A 22,586-nucleotide genomic window follows, 5' to 3' on the forward strand; every position below is an offset into this window, starting at 1 on the left:
AGTGAGTAGTCACCTGACACACATGACAAGCTGTGATGCTTTCATGCATCCAAGCTGAAAACCATTATTCTGTGTGCAAAGGGCTTTTAAAAAATACTTTTCATAGATCATAGTATGATTTGGAGAATATATCTAACTGTGATTTTTCTGTTACTCAGATTTAAACTGTGATTATTTTTTAAAGTAAAGTCCAGGCATATTTTCCTGATCAAGAACAAAGGCAAACAAAAAAATGGACTTTGGCTGAAACTAACATACAGCTGTAGGCTTACTTTGCTAGCTCATAGCACTGGTGTTGCAAAAAAATATAGCAGCATGCAGGAGAATACACCTGAAAGCATGTTTTACTATTCAAAAACAACTGAGGGAAATTGGTAGGTTTTTGTGTTGGATGAATAACAGAGACTACCTTAACAGATAAGCTAATGAGCAAACACAGCTAACAAGTGTCACAATGTAGGCTGATGAGGACACGTTGTCTTCCACACAATGTATTTTCTCCTCAGTGAACGATGTGCCAACATGTTATTTGTCAGATAAATATAGGTTCATTGTCTCTGGACCTCTGGACATCTGCCTTTCCAGCCACATCCTCCACAACAATGTCCTTGGCAATGCACTCACATTAAGGCACTCATGTTTTGGTGTATAATGTAATATATATTCTTGCAAATACGAGCAAAAACTTTTCAGTGTACTGAATTGTTGGCCTGTATATTTTCCTGTGATGGAACGAAATATGTGACCAAACAGTGATTTCAGTATTTGAATACTGGCATCTCAAACGGTTAACTAAGTACTCGAGTACCCGTGTACATCCCTATGAGATATATCCATTTTTTTTTCTGGCTTTAGGTTTAAATGCTGAATGGCAGTTAGTTGTGCTTGTATTGTTCACAGCACATAGGTATTCGGTTGCTTCTGATTGGTCTAACTTATCTACAGGTAGTTCATGAGCTACGTGTTATTAACTTCAACTTCCCCACTCAAAACTTGTTAAGACAACACTGAAGTTAATGTAAGCTGTAAATAAAATTGCAGCTTTTTGTCATTTGAAATTCTTTCAAATTGCAGTTTCAATATAAAAACGATTCATCTTTCGGCCTTAACTGGTAGCTAACAATTTTTATTTGCTTGCTAGCTCACTTGCAATGGTGTGAATTCATTACTTGTAAACACTTAACTCCCCAACAGGAATACACATCAAATGTATACAGCACAAAATACAGCTAAAACACTACATACCATACATTAAATAACACTATGTAATGAAAATTGGCTACCACCACTTGGTGGCTGGAATGCCTTTATTCCATAACCCCTCTCTTTAGAGAGAAGCTCCATCTATGCTGCTTTCGGATACCTTTTCCAGGTCCTCCATGACCAAGTCTTGCTCATTCACGTGATTGACCCTACGGGAGCTGTGGTTTTCCACACTGTTGAGGGAGATGGGCTCAGTAGAGGGCTGAAGGTTAGCTGGCAACACAGCGTTACCTTGCACCCTATGCGAATACGTCTTCCGCCGGTGGCCACCCGCTGAGCACAGCCTGAACTTAAAAATGGCTTGGAATCCACGGCGGAAGTTCTCGTTGAAGAAACCGTAAATTATAGGGTTGACACTGCTGTTGAAGAAGGCTAGCCAGTGAGCAAAAGGATAGATGTAGATGTTAATAAGCCTGTACTGGTGCTCAGTGAGCCGGGCATAGTCTGTGAGCATCATCAGGGTCCACAAAGGCAACCAGGACAAGATGAAGAGCAAAGCCACAATGAGAAGCATTTTGATGACTCTCTGCTTCTTCTTGGATACAGTGTGGCGGTTGTCATGGCCAGGCTTTCCACCTGTTGGCACTGCAGTTTTGAACAGAGTAATCCCAATCCTCGCGTACATGATCACTATGAGGGAAAGAGGAGCTAGGTATATGTTGGCAAATAAAACAGTGGTGTAGATCTTTCTCATCTCCTGGTTGGGCCAGTTCTCCCGACACCAGTAGAAAGGACTTGTCCTGTTGCCATCCCCTAGAAACACACGGATAGTTTGCTCTTTGGTAACTTGAAGCATGACTCCGGAGGGACACATGATCGATATGGCCAGGACCCAGATGATTACGATGATGAGCGTGGCCGTTGATATCGTCAGTTTCTGCTTGAAGGGATAAACGATGCATCTGAATCTGCAAAAGACGAAGTATGTCAATGTACTTTTGATAGATTCATTAAAGAACAAAGAATGTGGGCAAGTAATATCTAGGCCAAAGATCATTCATCTAGGTGACTACTTGTATCTTGCACCTAGGTAATAAACAGGGTACATCCAACCAATCAAATTCATACAGTTGCATGCAAAAGTTTGGGCAACCCTGGTCAATTTAAATGTTCTTTTGAGCTTCTAAGTAAAAAATAAGCAAACGCATCCTCTACAGAGAACACATTTCTACACATTTCAATGCACAGTTACTGTTGGCAGTTAAAACATATTGGAAAAAAATAAAATAAAATAATGTTGCTTGTGCAAAAGTTAAGGCACATTTAATAATTTGTTTTGTTTTTTTTAACTACATTAAAAAGATTGTGCACTACAATTTGTGTATGTTGACCAGGGGTATTTAAACTTTGGCTTACCACTGTACATTAGTACCAGCTGTAGACACTTTTCATTACACCATGACAGCATTACCATCATCATTCTGTTCTGCATATTAGCTATAAATTTATTTTGGGTTGACAAGTAATTGACCTTTGGTATCACTGACATAGAACTGTGGTTATTAAAAATTAGCAAACAAATTTCAAAAAGACATAATTTGAAAGATTCATAATGATATTGAAATAAAAAAATATTGGCACTAGAAAGATGTCTAGAGTTGACTGATATTTGTTAGAATAACTTGGTTTTTGTTTACTCCAGAAGAGCAGACTGTTTAGGCTATGATACTAAAATATCTGAATTTTATTAATTTAACTCCATGTCTACAGAAATAAATGTTATATACTCTGTAATGCTAATCCAGGTAGACGTAGTCCTAATTTTTGTATTTTACAGATGTTTATGTATTGGCATGAGCAGATATGTACTTGTACACACTTTGTACGTTTGCATAACCATGTAAACTGACTTTTATCCTGAAAATCATCATCATAATCATTAGATGCCAAACAACAACAAGATGCTAATTTGGTTGCTTAAGAAACAAATTAGCCTGTTGAAAATATTGGACATGGATTGGATTCAGTTATTCTCTCTCTGAACGATTCTGTTTGATGTTGTTGCGATGGTACAGTTCTTGAATTTATGACGCTATCCATCATGTGTTCCAACATCTTCTACGTTAACTGTCATTTTCTAAAGTATTTATAACAGTGAAAAGGCATAGTGGAGTCTCAGATGTGAATATCTTTCATGGGCTGATACTCAAACAGATTTTGAAGCAGAGAAAACTAAAAGTTCATGCTCAATTTCTTCTTTAGGTATGAATCCTGTCTCTTATTCAGTTATGGTGTCAGTTCAACCTTATCTCAGGCTCTATCTTCCCTATTTTGGATTTGAAAGCATTCTTTATGCAAAAGTCTCCTGCAAAACTGCAGCGTTTAAAAAATGCATGCAACTGTCAGTAAAAACTAGCAAGCTATAATACTGGGCAAGACAAAAAAGACAAAAAAAAGAAAAGAAATTCCAAAATCCCTTTTTTAAATGTACTTGAGCATGGTGTAGCTGGGAACTCTTAAGAACAGAGCTAGGCACATTTCTGTAGGTGGAAACAATGACAAGGTACTTCTCTTTTATACTGCTATGCCCCCAGACAGTCAGACGTCTAGACGGCTCTGTGATGAAGTTGAGTCCTTTCACTTTGAGGTGCTTGACAATGTTCTATGGCCAGTACTAGCAGTGGTAGACTTCAGGCACTTCAAAAGATGCTATGGCAGCTTTCTTATGCATCAAAGAATGTGTGTTCTTGCTTTTATGCCTCAAAGACTGGAAGCACTGTCATGTGATGGGTAAGAGAACTATTACTCTGGAAAATGACCGACAGGAGAACAAAGTGTCGATCAATACTGTTCCATATTGTGGCAGTTTTGACAGGACTGTGAAAGAATGTAAAAATGCACTGATGCATTAGAAGATGGTAATTTAACTGCATTGATTGCTATAATCAGTTATAACCAATTATAATCAGAGGGGATCCAGAGTCAGTCTAACGATTTCTGTGAAATTAAAAACTATATGTCTATAATTTTTAGTTCATTTTAATTTAACAGAATAATCATAGTTGCTGAAATTAAAGTCAAATATTGAAGCAATGTTATTTCACTGTTAAGTTTTAGCTGGAAACAAATGGGTTAAATTCTTGAACTGCCCAACAGAAAATAATCCAATCAGGATTTTTTAGTGGTATATACATAGATACAGCCAAGGTAGCTCTCCCATTGGTTAAGACTTCAGGAGCTGGACTGATGGTCTAATGCATCAACAACAGCAGCAGCTCTATTTCAAAGCTCTTTACAGAAAGAGTCACCAAAACTGCGACATACAAGGTAAAATATATGTTAATGTCTGTTAGCAAGCTTCGGATAAAACACAAAATGTATTTTACTAGTATCAAAAGTCGATGTTTAATCTTGAAATGCCAAAAAATGTTTGTGAATAGCTTTTAGCTTAGTGCTAACATACTTTTAGAATCCCATATGGACATTTGCAGAAATTAGAGGTAGTTTTTCCTTGACATTTATGGCTTAAACTGAAGTAGCTCTAATCATCATGGTTCGCCACTGATTATATTAATATTCAATACACAATGTTATGACTTTTGGCCATGCAATTCTCAGGCTATAATCAACATCCCTCCCAAAAACATGGTATGTTGTTTTCAATGTCGGTATTCCACTACTGTGTAAATAGTTCCTTCAGTCCCATTTTTGTATTTCAGTGTATAATTGTACCAAAAAAAAATAAAATAAATCAACTCATGGCAACATTTGAAATTTCACGATGCACTGAAATATTTTCTAAAGAATTGTTACTGAATTGAATCAGGAAGTCAGTGATTTACACCACTATCTTATAAGTTCCTACAGACTTCCAGTATCCAGTATCACGTTCCAGTATGTTATTATCCTTGGGCTTAAAATTAGCTGTCTATAGAAAAATTGCATTGTTGGCCCCTCAAATCATTTGTAATCTCAACTTCACAGACCCCCCTTACCCTGGACTCGAACTTCTGAGAAGTAGGTTTGCAAACATGGAATCAAATTTTGGTCTTTTGAAAAATTCACCCAGCTGTACATCATCTCCAGAGTGAACGCTGAAATTCACTTTGGTTTGGAGGGCAAATAAATCCTCCCCGAAGGAGGCCTTGCAGGCCTTCCTCTTGGCATGCCAATCGTGAATGAGGCTGAAGCCTCTTCATAAAAGAAAGATGTGCCTCAGGGGCCATGGCATAGTCCTGGATTCATGATTTATCTTCTAGCTCCATGATCCCTACTAAAGCAGAAGAAGAATCTCAAACCAGAAGTGTTTCCACAACATGGATACTTCCAAAAGTTGGAATTTGTCAGCCTCTGCACCATCTGCTCAGCTCAGGGGAGAAGAGGAAAATCCATTCAGTCTCTGAAAGAAGCCAAGTCCTAACCCAGAAACCCTGAAGCAGATGTTCAGAACTGAGTGAAGCGATGAGGAAATCCAGACTTTGTTTATGCTTAATTATCTGGTTGAAGCTGTATTCACAGGTTTCATGTCTTTTTTCTGAAACCTGGAGCATTTACCCAATTCTCAGAGATGGGCATTTGCAAATATATAGGGGGAAATGAACCCTTATCCCCCAGGGGATGCACTGTCCGTAGCATCATGTAGCAGATACAGTACAAAGCACTGCTATACTACAGAGAATGTGTCACAAAGAGAGTTGTTGTTGTGTGTTAGTTTGAGATGTGCGTATGTGTTGGTGACGGTTTAACATGTTGGGCTGTGGGGTTAATTGTGTGGATTTGAGTGTTTATAGTAGAATGTATAGCTTGAAGTGACCTCCCTGCAGTTTAGGCTGTTTTTCAGTGGCTGTTTGGCCTTATTCTAAATTTAAAAAAGCATTTATTGAGCAGAAATGATGGCCTCCTCTGACTCTTCTTCTCCACAACGGTACAATATTTCTCGTACGGTCTGCTGAAGGGGGCATTCTGGCCCATGTTTGGGGAGGACTTCTTACGCAAAATGTTTAACTTTACATTTTCAAATAATAAAAACAGTTTTTCCTTTCAAATTCAAATATACTGCTCTCTCCACAACCCCTCATAAACATATATTTTTAACAACTTTTCTCAAACATGTAAATATAAATGCATATATCAGTGTAATTGAATTGCCAAAAATATTCCAGGGGAATAAATCTTCAGAATGGCATGATCCAGATTAAATTTCTAAACGGATTAGACCACAGATATTCAGTAAATGTGACAAGATTAGATTTGGCCCCATCAATTGATCAGGAGAGAAAATATGGGGTGGGCTAGTGAGGTGCATCTTACCCTGGGGAGTTTCTTGCTCCATGTTACCCTGCACATATTTTAATCAAGTCTGTCTCACAGCTAATCCTCCTGGTCCCTAACCAACCTAATTGCATCATCAAGTGCCTCATGAACTTGCTTCTTTAATGAAAATGAAAAATGCCATTCTCTGTTTTCATTTTATCTAGTCCCGTTGTCTCTGTTCTGATTTACATAAATGCATGGGGTTGGATAACCTGGAATGCTACAGAAGCCGCACTGGTTCCAACCTATGTTGCTAAAATATGACTATTTTTTCCATACAATAATCAGCCTCATAACAGAATTTTTGAGTGCTTGGTTCGGTCTGCTGAAATAGTTTGCTGGGTCTGGATCATCCAGTGTCGTGGAACCAATGATGAATGCTCTGAGCTGTTGGAGCTTAACTGCCAACGAAAATCACGTTGCACAGTTATAATGGATTCACTCTTATTGAAGTGGAGAACGCACGGGTCGCCATCTCCTCGCAGACTGAAAGGGGTCATCTTCCGGTGACAGTCAGAAACTCTATGACCCCCTCTTTCAATTGGTGTATGATTGGTTCCTAGGCACCTAGGCACCTCATGGTTGCAAAAATATGGTGCTTTGAAATCGGATGAATCTTTTTGAATCACCCTGCACTTGTACTCGGTCTGAAAAAATTCACTATCACTACTTCCAACCGAAGACAGATACAGCTTGAGCTTTAGTAAACAAACATTACTCACCGCTGCCCCTAAACATGTTATAGCAGCATGTCAGAGGTTAGAATTTGTTGTTTTTCTAAGCCACATGACACATCTCAATAAAGGCATGCATTTGCCTCAACCATACGGATGAGACCATACCAAATTCACATTCATATGATTGTGAAGGCTAACAACTGTGGAGAATAACTGCGATCCACTCAAATAACTGTGATCAGGCTGTTATGTAATATTTGTGACAGTCCTATGAATAATGATAATTGTATGAAGTAAAAGTGAGTTTCACACATCAAAAGAAAATTTAATTATAATTTCCACCTCGTTTTGCTTACACAAAAGCTGTGCTTGCAAACAAAGTCTGAGAGTCCTTCACATAGATACATGCCGACAAAAATGTAGATAACCTTCCTTCAAAGCGATGGCTTAGCCCTCAGGACAGCCAGATGTAATACCCAGGAGAGTAATCATGTCAATTGTAACTTCCATATCAGTTTCTGTGCTGATGTGAAAGCCCTGTGGCAGTATATAAGCCAAACCAAAGATAAGACAGGAAATTAATTTGGGAAGTTCATGAGGTTAAATGAAGATGGTTACACTACAGTAGAGCTGGGCAATATATCACGTAAACCGACATGCTTTATTGGTGTCATAATATTTATTTTTAGTTTTAGTACAGATTGTATTAACTGTGATGTATGACATTTTCTGAGCATTTCAGATTGTTTTGAAAGAGCAGTTCAAAAATCACAAAAGCAAAATAAACAATATCTGTGAATGTGGTTTCTGTCTGGTCAACGTTAACAATACTGCGTAAAGGTTCTCGTTGGTGTAGCACAGAGTAGAAGTACTTAAGAAGCATGGCATCATTATTAACCCTATCAAACCAAATGTCTTGTCAGAGATACGTTTAGAGACTTTTGGCCCTTTTCACTCATTTAAATCTGCTGCCGGAGAAGTTGGAATGCTGGCATGTGCACACTGGGCATAGTAAAATGGTTCAGCATGTATAAGTGAAGCTTTCTCTGTGCTATCTATCACTACATTCAAGATGCCTAAGGCTTTACGGGAGCGTGGGGGACAACATAACATGGGGCACAGTTTAACATGCTCTTTTTATGCTGTTATACAGGTGAAGCAGTGTGTGCTTCTGGCCACATTACAACATTATCTTAGCCACAGTCTCCCGCTAAAATTCAGAGTGATCTGTGCCAAAGAGTGTTTTCAGCGCATGTCAGTCATTTTTTTGTTACTGAGCTGTTTGTGTAAATCACAATGTCCAAGCTAATATTACTTTAATCACCAACTTGTTGCCTAAAATGTAGTGCAGTTTTGAATCAGCTTACAAGCTCACAGCAAGTGCTAGCTAGGCTTACATACAGCCTCTGTATAATAATGTAAGTTTTATCTTTTTGTTCTACATTTTTACACAGATTTTAAAATGAAAATTTAATTTAGTATTAGTAAAAAAACAGTTGGTAAAGCTGTAGTTATTCAGAAGCAATGTTTCATACTTTACTGAAATGTGATGTTTTTCTTTGGACAGTGACTATTTATATGCTGCATACATACTAAACAGCAGAGTAAACTAGAACACAGTGCTGCATTATATCACTGTTTACATTAAATGTGCATTAAGTTTGTTGTGAGATGTTTTAAGCTTTAGGTTATTTGGTAATGAGTGAGTCTTTTCCAAGATGAAAACAAAATAACTTTCAGATCTTTTTTTGTCTCTATTAAATATACAATGAAAGAACAAATGAAAGATTTTCTAAGAAAAAAAGTAGTAAAGTGGCATGGTTTTGGTTTTCTTAGTATTGTTCTTCTTATTGTTGATAAAATAAAGGAAGCATTTCTAATATTTAATTGATTCAAAATGTTATTTGGTTGCCACTAAATGTTTAGATTTGATAGGTTAAAATTAAAAGCTCAGATTACTTCTACTTGTTGCATTCTTCTTTGAAACTACAGCCTTTTAACGTTTAATGTTGGGGCTGGCTGACACAAATGCACAACCTGAATTTATTCATGAATGCACTTATTCTAGGAAATATATGCTGACACTGAAAATATCTGTTTTTACCTAAGATGTTCAGCTTTCAGTAGCTGTTGGTTGGATGATCCTAATGAATGGTAAGCCGAGGATATATGGCAGGGTGTGAAACCTGTGCCAACCAGCCCTGCTCTCCTCTACTGTTGGATGCATACAGATTTTTTCCAAGCGAGTACAGAAGCTGAATCAGATCATAATACGGATCGTTGAGTGCTTTTCATTGTTTTGTTTAAACAGATCAACAACGAAACATGACTGATACAAAATAAATGCAAATAAAAAACTGAAGACTAGATTAAATATCAAAATAGACTTGGATTTTATTGCAAAATTGTACTGTAATATATGTGGAAAATATGATAATGAATTTTATCAGTGCCTCCCAGCACTACTGTGGACTGACATTTATTAGCTGGGACATCAAACAACAAATCATATCTAAATAATAAATAATATATAAAAAAAACAAACCTACTGACAACAACACTGAACCCTAAATTATTACTGTTGTTGATAGCCAGTTTATTAAATAGTCGTGCTTTGTGTTGCCCAGGGTGGAAAGCAACATAAAACACATGCATTATTTGACTGAAATAATGAATCCTTGCGAGACAGATAAGCTCCAATTACATTTACTGATAAACTGAAAGCAGAATACAAATGAATCATGAAAGCACCTGGACTGAGAGCAGCGTGGAGGCAGTTTATTAGACTTACTTGAAAGAAAGCCAAACCTAAGTTAAATGCCCTCCTAGGGAGCAAACACAATTTTGCAGAGAGATATGAATGCTTATGATTTTGAGAGGAGACCTCTAGTGATTACTTTATGCATAATGCAATTCTCCTTCTTTCAGGAAAAGGACGAACATACGCTATCCTGACTGACGATGCTGTGGAAGCAAACAAGGACAAATGCACTGAGACAGTCTCTCAGACACAAAGAGAGCCCTCATTTCACTGCTTTTCCCAAACAGCCCATGCCACTGTGACATAACAGTGACGTGGGATGGGCTTGGAGGTCCAGCTGTCCATTCTAGAGTCAGAGGAATTCCCTGCAAGCAAAAAGCTGCAGACAACAACAGTGTTTACGCTGGCCAGTGCGGTCATACATTACACATGCTCAACAAACATTAGCGGTCTGGCGATTGGCCGGCCCTATCATATCCGCTGGCCAGGGAGAACCACTGTCATAATCTTTTCTCGAACACATCTAAACACATGAACAGACTGCAAGGCAGACTCAGAGGGGCTTAACTTGGGCAAACAAAACAATGCAGTAGTACAAATGAATAAAATACAAACACTATAATTTTCATTATAAGTGTCCTTTTCAATTTATATAACATTATGTTTCAGTATGCTTACAGTGCAGTCCTGCATTATTATTTACAATGTAATCTCTCCTCTTCCTAGTTGAGTAGAGGATTTTTCATCTTTTATTACTGTGCTTTTAAGACTGATGGTGGTAAATGACCACTGTTCTGATTGACTACACTGTATTGTGTCTGGTGAGAATTGCTGCTGACATTATTTTATACATTGCCATGTAAATGGCAAAATGAGTAATACATTAATATCAGAATGAGAGAAAATGAGTACTAATCTTTTTGAAAAAATAAGTCTTACTGTTTGCACATTCCCCGTGTCTGCGTGGGTTTCCTCCGGGTACTCCGGTTTCCTCCCACAGTCCAAAAACGTGCAGTCAGGCCAATTGGACATGCTAAAATTGCCCCTAGGTGTGAGTGAGTGTGTGAATGTGTATGTCTGTCTGTCTGCCCTGTGATGGACTGGTGACCTGTCCAGGGTGTATCCTGCCTTCCGCCCAATGACAGCTGGGATATGCTCCAGCACCCCACCATGACCCAGAAGGATAAGCGGTTTAGATGATGTATGTATGTATGTATGTATGTATGTATGTATGTATATGTTTGCACATTGTGGACATTTTGATACTAATTATTTTGCTTCTGGATTTAATTATTTTTTTATTAAAACTTTTGGCACAATATTAACTCTATAAGATAGCAACACGCTAACATGCTCCTCCAATAATATTCAATAGTCAAAGCTGAAATATTTGCTGAAGAATTCACAAAAACATACATACAAAGTAAACAATACATTGTATGCATGCCTTATAAGCTTCAACTGTTAGTGTCAGTGCTGGAGCTGACATGCAAAAAGGACAGTTCTGATTCTAAAATTGGATTTGCTGAGATTGGCTGAGCTGTTTCCAAAGCTGTTGCAAAAATATGCACACCTATGACCACCTCACAACAAACGAACTCTGTGTTAATGTGCTGGGTCACTAAAAACCACTGAGCTGTTAATGGACTGTTTTCTGCTCACATGGATCACAGAGTGCACTGAAAGATAAAATGGGAACTGACAACTTTTTTCCTAAAAACTTAGTTAAAAAAATAGAAGCCTAAACAGTCAGAAAGTTAAACCTAAAAAGTGCTCCTTAAAAAACTTCTTAATAATCATTAAGTACTTAATGATTCACTGTAAAACTGCAACATAAAAAGTAAAGAATATGTTACTTGGATGGCTTACATGCTTCAAGTGTCCATATTTTGCTTAGATCTGCCTTAAGAATTAATCTGATGTGGGAAAATAAATGTGTGGCACTGTTTTCTTGATGCCACACTAGCAGAAATTAGCATTATTGTTGCAGTGGTAATTTAAACACTGTTATATTATTACATTTGCAACATTATATGACAACATCACAAAATGACTATAATATACAGTGATAGACGGCTGAAAGTTCTTGTCGTCTTTCAGTAGTCCACAGTTGCTTGCCAAAAACAGCACTCTACACAAACTACAGATCTTGGTGGAATAATTGTTTATTGTGATTATAACATTTTATTTCTTGAAAATGTGTGCATTTTATCATATTAGGTGTTGTCACCACTTTATAAAAGCCACGTGAGGCTATGCATTGCACTGATGTGGACAGAGTGGATTTAGACCACCATTAGCTTGGCTCTTATTCGCTTTTATTTGAAAAAAAGTGAAGAAAATCCAGTTTTCCATGATAATGGCCCTTTAACAGATACAAATCAGGTGCACAGCTGTAACTCCGTAGATTACACATTGTAATGTTCACAGTTCACTGACCACTATCCATGCATGCATCACACTCAACTGTCAGCTGAGCCACATGAATCGCTGACAAATACAGTGCAAATCCCACAACAAAGCTGCTGCCAGTACCTTTATACCTTGCGATGCCTGTGATTGCACAATCTTCTCTTTTCTATTAGTATAGAACAGAGTAGCACCAACAGAAGGGCAAAAACAGGCTGGCTAAAGGCTTTGCTGCATCCTATATAATGCCGGTTAATACAATACTCAACACTGGAGTAGTCAGATTAAGTAAAAATGGAAACAGGCCAAACTCTGCTCTGGATTTGAATGATCAGAGGTTTAGCTTTACTTATCCTATTTACCCTACATAGTGAAGGCAGATCCTATATAGGCCTGATGTGCTGTTTGGCTTACAATAGCCAGCTATCTATGCAAAACTTGCAGACAAAGCCTACTCTGGAAGAGTTATTTCTCATAGCTGATGTAAAAGGAGAATAAGAGGCTAAAATGTGGTTTGCTTTGGTAAAAAGACACTTACTGATCGACTCCAAGTTTATACAGCCTGGCAATATTTCAACACATCAACATTCTTAGGATTTTCTGCTGTTAAATGTTGCAGTCTGAGGAAATGCAGCCCATAATTTTCACAAAACATTCAGACAAATTAAAGAAAAAAAAATCTTAGTAGGGTGTTCGGCCACTGCTTCAATGTGCCTTGGAATAGATCTTACAAGTCCCTGGAACTGCACTGAAGGTGATGGAACACCATTCCCCAAAACATATTCCTCATATTAGTGTTCTGATGATGGTGGTGGAGAGATCTGTCTAATATGTAGCTCTAAAATCGACCAAAAGTGAGACTGGGTTGAGATTTGGTGACTTGGTAGGCCATGATGTATGATATGTTGCTGAGGTTACTGACCACTGTCATAAGGATAGAAATATTTCATAATAGGATAACGGTGATCAGTCAGAATAATTCTAATAGTGCACTTGCCCACTTTTGGAAAATACGGCGAAGGATGACTCACACACACTTCAGGAACTTGTGTCACTGAACAGCTTTAAAACATTCTTCAAGCAGTGGAAGTGGGTCAATGTTATGAATGATTTATTGGGGTTGTATGTTTGTAATGCGTTACTTATTTCGTGAGAACAATTTGCTATGTTTTGCTACCAACTGTGGCAAGGACCCTCCCATAAAAAGAGATTTTAGATTAGTGAAATTTTTCTTGGTAAAATAAACAAATAAAATAAGAAATACAGTAGTGACCACAGTTTCCAGCCCCTATTTATCAATGTCTTTCCCATAGATATAAATGCAGATATCATTTTAGTCACTGTTCCTATTGAAGCACCACTCAGTTGAGCAGTCTTTGTTATTGAAGCTCCTGTCGTCTGTGCCACAATATGAACCATCTTTCAATGTCACTTAGATCTTTTCCTCATGCCATTTTGTTTCATAAAGATCAACTGGGCCAGCCCAGCATTTTTATACTTACTACAGTACAAGTTTAGATGTTAACTCCATATTTATATCTTGCATTATACCTTATTTGTTAATTCAAAATGAAACCAAATTAAATTTTTTTCATACGGTTCATTTATAGTTCATTTTGTGGTGTGACTGATTTGTGCATTGTGGAACCAAAATGGTCCCCGTTCACTTTGCATCTTGCATTATGGTTAAAGGCTTTCTGTACATACACAGCCACAGTCTTCCAGCACTTACAGGGTAAAAAAAACAGACATACTCAAGAGAATAGTTGCCAATGGGTTTGTGTGATCTCGCAAAGAGACAGCATCGTTAGCACAAAGCAATAAACCACGAGCCACATTTTTCAAACACCCTTTTACTGTGGTTAAAGGGTGATGCGAGAATATTCAGATAACAAAATTAAACCTCCCCCCCGAACTTGAAAACACTGTAAAGCAGACTTGAGTGGTTTACTGCTTATCATAAAAGCATTAAAAAACATAGTATATAGTGTAATAAATACAATGTTTAATAAAACATTGTTTAGATAAAAAATGATTTAATGAACAATGCTAACTGTTTAATGGTTGGTGCTGTTGGAGTATTTTATCAGGTTTGAACATGGCACATCCAATCAGATCTGTGAACTAGAACCACACTGCTCATGATTCAACGTTACCCAGGGGGTCCCGAATTCTAAATGAGTCGTGATGTAAACAAGCGGTCTGAGCGACAGATGAACAGATCAGGTATTTTACATTACAGCATCCCTCCTTTCCATTGCATTATTGATTTCATGCTGAATAAAACAATAAGAAATGGCCCAAAATTAACTGGAATAAAACCTCATTACATTAACGTAACATATTAAAATATTTTGTATATTAAGCACAAAGTTACACAAATTAGTGGCCATTTTTGACAGATAAGCCTATTAAATGTTGGTGTGAGATGATGGGAAAGAATACATTACCTGTCAACTGCAATAGCAACCAGGGTAAAAACGGAGGCCGAGACCGATATGCCCTGGACCATACCACTCATTTTACACACCATACTCCCAAACGGCCACCCTGTGAAGAGGAAACAGAAAGTACATATGTGAACAACTTGGACACCGATGTAACAGTAAATGATAATAATACTGAGTCAATATCTGCAGAAAATACTGGATCGGACTTTGGAGGACAAAAAAGGATTGAATCCAATCCTATTCTGTAACAAATCTACTCTGAAATAGTAGTGACTAGTAGAAATAGGCAATTTTAAAGTTCAGGAACTTCATAAGCGAGCTGGCATCTCGACTGCAAATGTTAAAATCTCAATGATCCTAAAGATTGGTGGTACAATGATTATTTGTCTTTAGTCAGATTTTTTAAAAAAAAAAAAGAAAAACCCCTGGTTTTTAAAGAAACTTTAACAGCCTGTTACTTTTTGGTAACAGGCTGTTTTCTTGTTTTTTTAAGCTTTTATTTTCTGGCAGAGCTCAGACTTCGAATCTGCGTGAGATATTGGATTACAGAGGTAAAATAACCATGGTCATAACACTGTGACATAGCATGAAGGTGATATAAGTGATGTTAATTCACTTATGATGCTTTTTTTCCCCAGTCATCTTGTGTTATTTCTGAATTGAAAAAAAAAGAGTACTTTGCTTTACATGTTTACCAAATACGCGAACACAGTGACAGTTTTCAAGGCATCATTTAAGAAATGTCATACCATCTGTCTAACAATTGGTAAATGTTAAAGAGTGCTGCTAACTAGGACAGAGGAGCTGGTTAGCTTTAGCTTAGCTAGCATGATAACACCTCTGCTCACCACAGAACATATTTGACTCTGGCAACATTAACTAAAACACGGACACACGTTTTGATGATGTGATGATAGTTAAAATTTAAAAGAGTACGTAGTCAAGCAACTGGTGCTGAGGGGACAGAAAGGTGAAACATGTGGTGTTTGGATCTGTTGCCTAATTGGTTAACTTAACGTTAGCTCATTGAGCACACTACAGACCCAAACAGTGCCACCCATCACAGTACAGGCTTGATTCTGAAAACTGATGCTCTGTTGACAAAATTTACATGATAAAAACTGAGAGAGCAAAAGTGAATGTTTGGGAGAGAGCTTAGTTAGCTAGCTGGTCAAACATGGCATATGGCAGGCTTGGTTCCCGCTAACTTATGCTAAAATGATACCCATTTAAGGGGTAGCGCAAAGTCAATTAACTTTGTTTAGACTGAATGCTGAAATAGAACATGTTCTGCAGTATGTGCAGATAATGTGTGGCTCTGATATGTGTAGCTTTTAGCTGTGGTTGAACTACTATCATGCTTAGTTTTTTGAGGTTTTCCTGGCTCCCATTTTTTCCATTTTAGAGCCACCCATTGGTGAAACCCCCAATGAAATGAATAACCACCAATCAGTGAGCCCCTCTGAAATATAAATGGGTAGATGTGTTTATTTAGTCGCTCAGATGTGAAATATAAGTTTTATACTTCATCCTTTTGAAATGCCATCATAATTTTTAAATACCACAGTATAGCTTATTACTGTTATACCACCAAACCAAGCTGTCTAACTTATACTGCTTTGTGAGCACAGCTACCCATCAACGGATTTAGCAAAAATTTAAATCAGAAATTCAATCCAGAAATTTTGGGATCATTTGGCATCAGCGTCTTCTAATATAGCGCCTTTTTTATAATACTTTTTAATAACATATGTTTTATGCATGATGGTCCACTGACTGCATGCCTTACTAATTTAATTTGTTTATTTATTTACTTACTTATTTACTAACTCAGAATGAATTGAATTTAATAAATTGGAAGCCTGATATTTTAAATTTGAAATAATTAAAATTGACTTTTAATTGATTTAGAAAGACACACTTCTCTCAGTATTATTGTTCATTTAGTCTTTAATATAGTTCATTTAGTTCATTTAACTCAACAGTGACTACAACATATTTAATCTATTGGGTGTAAAATCCATTTGCATATTATCTTAATAGTACAAGTTGATTAAAGAGGAAGACTAATGCTATCTCTTAGGAAGGTAGAGGCAGCAGGAAGCTCATTTTTCATTGGTGCAAGGTCAGTAGACAGGTCAGAACACCACTGGTGAGAGAGTTAATTCAGATTAGGTACAGGTTAATGGCAATGAATTTCAAGCAAGTCAATGCTTCATTGCTTCTGCTTTAAATCCCCCAACAGAAAATTAGCTGAAGAGCATTTGAAATGCAAGTGGATCAGAGTGCTGGGATGCAGTTGTACAGAGATTTGCCTTGGTTGTGTGCCATGTGGTTCACTTTCACATCTGCCCCTACCAGTGGGATTAGGCATGTGTTGTTTACAATGGATGAGATTTGCTTAAAGGGAAAGGCATCTTAAGGACAAGCAACATTAGTCATCATAACTAATGTGAAATTCATTTCTCTAAATAAAAGATAACAGACTGTGTCTTATCACTGACGAGCTTTATACTGCATACATTAATTATTCATAATGAAGAGTTTTGTTTAGTATATTTTTAATTGTCTCCATATTTTATTGGCATATAATAAGTATTTGGTACTTAAGAATGCTTGATGGCATTTCCCTTATCAGACTGAGCTTATTAATAGCAGTATACATCACTGCAGATAGAAACCATGTTGCATGAGATGGCCAATAAAATTAAAGGAAAGGATGAAGCCAGTTCTCATCAGCTAAAACAAAAGTAAATAAGTACAAAGCCAGTGATTTTATTAACCACAAAAAGCAAACAAAAACCTTATCTTGTTTCACCAGCTGGGGTACTGCCTGTACAGCTGTGCAGATTTATCTGAAACCTAATGAATAATTTATCATTTTGATAAAAGTAAAAAACAAGACTAGGCAAGTCTGGCCAGGCCGCCAGGTCCGCACACTCTCTCCTCTGTAACTATTGGTTAATAATGCCAGGGGCAAAGCAGCTATTTTTAAAAGTGAGGGGGACACAGCTTTCAGTACATGGCACCCTCAAACCCCACCCTCCACACTTGCAGGTTTTGGTATTGCTATTATAAAGCCTGTATAGATATGTGCATTTTTCCAAACAAGCCAATTTGAGTGCTTAAGGCAGCAATATACAATACACAAACTTTTCTCAAACTGTAATGGGATCACTTTACTTATTACCTCCAACTCTTCTCACAATTCTCATTACTTTATATCTAAGTTACTTTCTAAACTCTAAACAAATACCACTGGATTAATGCACCAAATTTGTATAGAAAAACATTATAACATACAATGGCATACACTCTGTGGCGACTCTATGACTTACAGCTACTCTAGTAATTAGATGCAAAGATAAATCAAGTTCATTTTTATTATCAGACACTGACACTTTTGTAGCAACTGCTAGGCCAGAGTCAATCCTGCAGACTTCTTTCTCTGCACGTTTGTTTTCCTTACTCTAATACATTTGACCCAGCACATGAGGAAACTGCTAATTTGTTAATAAGCTGAATGGAATTTACATTTATATTTACATTTAGTAGACATTCTTATGCAAAGCCATACAAATATGCAAACAGTCGAAATCAAAGCAGTGCAAAGTACAAAGAGACACTGCAAGAATCTATAATCTTAGAAACCAGAGCTGTACCATAGCTTGACCTAGGTAAATAAATAAAGTGTAGACAACAGGTAGCATGAAATGCATTTTTAAAATAAAGCAATAAAATGACGTTTGGGAGGACTGAGGAAAAATGATGGTGATTCCAAAATGAAATGCAAATGAGTGCATAGGGTGCTAACCAAGGTACTGCCTGAAGAGGTGAGTTGTCAGACAGCGGCAGAAGTAACCGAGTTACCATGCAGTGCACAGTTCCACCACTGATGGGCAAGGACACTAAATCAGCGAGACCCAGCCTTACAGGCATATTTAGGTTTTAAGGAAGGTCATATCAAGAGCACTGAAAACCTAAGTTGGTGCACAGGTGTCAGTTGCACCAGCTCTGCGTTAGTTAAAACATAAGCTAGTTATAAGTATTTGTATAAGTCCAGGTTTACACATTACTAAATCAAAACAACTTGCACAACATCTGGCTTAGTATATAAACACTGTAGCGTGGGTTTTTGTTCTTTAGCATCTATTCACAGGGTTATTCTGATAAGGACTCTTATTGTGAAGGCAGGGCTAGTCCACCCTGTGTGTGAGAGCAGACAGAACTGAAAATCAGATGGAGCTGGGAGCTGAGACAGTGAGATGTGAGCTGAAGTAGAGAACAAACTATTAGAGAAAAGCTTGCTCATTTACAGCATAGCTGTGGCCAACAACAGCTGGTTAATAAAGGACTACACTTTCTGTGAAAGCTGTGTCTCTTTTAATAGCGGTGAAGACGACATTTGGTGTCAGTAGTACAAGTTTTGCCAATGGGAGAGATTCAGACTATTAAGCTGATGGCAGCTAAGCCAAGCTAGATGGAGATGAAGAGATGAAGCACTCTGTATGTGTGAAAACACAACAGGATGATAGTGAATATACATTTTCAAGAGTGCCGCTGCCATTGAGGGAGAGCCGGACTGGCCTGGGTGCAGTGACGCTTTGTTTAAGCAATGATGCATTAGCTTGCCTACTATTGCTAGATCCTAGCAAGAGGTCAGTTTACAGTGCGTTGGTTGGGGTGTTTGGGCTGTGTTACCAGCCTGAGCTCCTTAAATCTGAACGGTGTACCTCCCAAAGAGAGGCAGGGGAGCCATTAAGAGCCCTGGCTAACAATACTGAAATTTTAGCTAGATCGGCTTATGCTTACATGCCACCTTCTGCGCAATGCAAGTTAGCCTGAGATCAGTTCATCATGGCACTGTCTTCAACTGAGCTACACATCCACACCGAGCTGGTCCACCCACATGACTTGCAAGAGGCCCTGGGGAAGGCACTGGACAGAGAAATGGTGTTGTCAGCAGCTGCACGGTGCACGGATGTTACTAGTCCTGCAGTCAGAGCTGTGGAGGAGTCGAGTGAGTCACCAAAGCTGCCATGGGTGGAGAAGATGACATACCTGATCCAAGGGTAGCCATACCTGCAGCTATACAGCCAGCACCGGGATGCTGCTGCTGCTGGAGAAGTATTGTATCTGATTCTTGCTTCCATATGAAGCCAATGGAGTGATCTCAGCAATGGAGTCACATAGGAGACTTCGGGATGTTATAGAACAGATAAGCTTTAGCATTTAGAGGAGAAATGGCACATGATGGAGAGCCGACAAGAAGGGGAATTGCAATAGTCAAGTCTGGAGATGACGAAAGCTTGAACAAGAACATGAGCAGCCTCTGCAGTCAGGAAGGGTAATATTCTCCTGACATTATCAGGTAGTAACCTGCAGGGTCTGGTGCCAGATGTTATGTGATCTGAGAAGTGAAGTTGATCATCCAGGATAACTCTAGCCCTGCCTGATGGATGGACTGGGAAGGAGTCAATAGCGATATCCTACCTCACAGAGAAGTTTATTCAAGTGTGCTATTACTTCTTTTAAACTAAAAATTAGTGAATATCATTTCAGTTTGGCATATGTTGACAAGTATACAGAAAAGTATATCTGGCCTATATTTGTACTTAATGTTTTGACTGGGATATACTTAAGAAAAGTATAATTAAGTTTAATTATGCAAAAGTATAATTATAATTCTTGCCTTATACATATAGTTCAAGTATGCTTGGATTGTAGTTTGGGGTGGAATAGCTTAGGTAATTAATGCATGGGTGGAACACCATCATACTCTTCACACACACTATCTATCATACTCTCTCACACACAGTCATACTCTCTTACACTCTTACAAACCACTCACACACACATAATCATACTCTTAGGTTCTTGATAGTGAATGTGAGAGAGTTTGATAGTGGGTGAGAGAGAGTTTAACAATGAATGAGAGAGAATTTAACAGTGATTGAGAGAGAGTTTGATTGAGTGTATGAGAGAAGTTGAAGGTCATGTTTTCTGATTGACCTAGACAGTTATCATTTGAATTAATTTGCAGTTGTTGATTCGCTTATGATCAAATTTGCCCCTCCCCTCCATGTGCGGATAACTTCCTAAGAAGTGGTACACTGTTAAAAAAGATGGTTCTTCAAAAGTTCTTTAGTAAATACAATGGTTCTACATAGAACTAGGAACATTCAAAGAACAATTTGTATGATTATAGAGTTCTTCAGATTGATTTACAGAACCCTTTTGAAAAGGGTTCTATGTAGCAAAATGGGTTCTGCTGTTGTTGTGATGTCTTCTAATAACAGAAGAACCCTTTTTGGTGTTCATGGTTCTATATAAAACAATTGTCTGTTCTAAAGAACCCCTGAAGAACGATCTTTTTTTCAGAGGTTTGATAGCGAGTGTAAGAGAGTATGACTGTGTGTGTGAGAGGTTTGATAGTGAGTGTGAGAGGGTATGACAGTGTGTGTGAGAGGTTTGATAGTGAGTGTGAGAGGGTATGACAGTGTGTGTGAGAGGTTTGATAGTGAGTGTGAGAGGGTATGACAGTGTGTGTGAGAGGTTTGATAGTGAGTGTGAGAGGGTATGACAGTGAGTGTGAGAGAGTATGAGTGAGTTTGAGAGAGTATGATGGTGTGTGTGAGAGGTTTGATAGTGAGTGTGAGAGAGTATGAGTGAGTTTGTGTGAGAGAGTATGATGGTGTGTGTGAGAGGTTTGATAGTGAGTGTGAGAGAGTATGAGTGAGTTTGAGAGAGTATGATGGTGTGTGTGAGAGGTTTGATAGTGAGTGTGAGAGAGTATGAGTGAGTTTGAGAGAGTATGATGGTGTGTGTGAGAGGTTTGATAGTGAGTGTGAGAGAGTATGAGTGAGTTTGAGAGAGTATGATGGTGTGTGTGAGAGGTTTGATAGTGAGTGTGAGAGAGAATGAGTGTGTGAGGTTGATGTGAGAGAGTATGATGGTGTGTGTGAGAGGTTTGATAGTGAGTGTGAGAGAGTATGAGTGAGTTTGAGAGAGTATGATGGTGTGTGTGAGAGGTTTGATAGTGAGTGTGAGAGAGTATGATGGTGTGTGTGAGAGGTTTGATAGTGAGTGTGAGAGAGTATGATGGTGTGTGTGAGAGGTTTGATAGTGAGTGTGAGAGGGTATGACAGTGTGTGTGAGAGGTTTGATAGTGAGTGTGAGAGGGTATGACAGTGAGTGTGAGAGAGTATGAGTGAGTTTGAGAGAGTATGATGGTGTGTGTGAGAGGTTTGATAGTGAGTGTGAGAGAGAATGAGTGAGTTTGAGAGAGTATGATGGTGTGTGTGAGAGGGTATGACAGTGAGTGTGAGAGAGTATGAGTGAGTTTGAGAGAGTATGATGGTGTGTGTGAGAGGTTTGATAGTGAGTGTGAGAGAGTATGAGTGAGTTTGAGAGAGTATGATGGTGTGTGTGAGAGGTTTGATAGTGAGTGTGAGAGAGTATGAGTGAGTTTGAGAGAGTATGATGGTGTGTGTGAGAGTCAAGTTTGAATATTGGCCTAAAGGGCTTCCATAGGTTGCACAAACTAGACGACTAGTCGACTTCTCGACTTTACTGCTCGGTCATGACATGTTAAGTTTGATGTTGACTAGTTGCTGATCACGTGATAATGACACTAACAACATGTACAGTCTCAGAAAAGACAACAGATGATGAGCCGCTGATTCTTGAGTCTGTATCTCCTGTTTCCTGTAAGCAATGCAACAAGGGCTCATTTGAAAGGGCACGCCATGCTGTACCTGTGGACTTTGGCTT

General features: G+C 38.2%; 1 protein-coding gene across 2 annotated transcripts in view; it reads right to left on the reverse strand.

The window, feature by feature from the left end:
- Positions 1-204: 204 nt before the first annotated feature.
- The window catches only part of npffr2a (neuropeptide FF receptor 2a), a 95,865-nt gene continuing 73,483 nt past the window's right edge, over positions 205-22,586 (reverse strand). For both annotated transcript variants that reach the window (XM_036598967.1, XM_036598966.1), the window contains exons 3-4: positions 14,814-14,913; positions 205-2,171 (exon numbers count right to left, since the gene is read on the reverse strand). In XM_036598967.1, the coding sequence (XP_036454860.1) occupies positions 1,328-2,171; positions 14,814-14,913 (944 nt within the window). In that variant the 3' untranslated portion in view covers positions 205-1,327. The remainder of the gene's footprint in view (positions 2,172-14,813; positions 14,914-22,586) is intronic.

The sequence above is a fragment of the Colossoma macropomum genome, unplaced genomic scaffold, assembly GCF_904425465.1.
Source record: "Colossoma macropomum unplaced genomic scaffold, Colossoma_macropomum, whole genome shotgun sequence".
In the NCBI taxonomy this organism is placed as follows: Eukaryota; Metazoa; Chordata; class Actinopteri; order Characiformes; family Serrasalmidae; genus Colossoma; species Colossoma macropomum.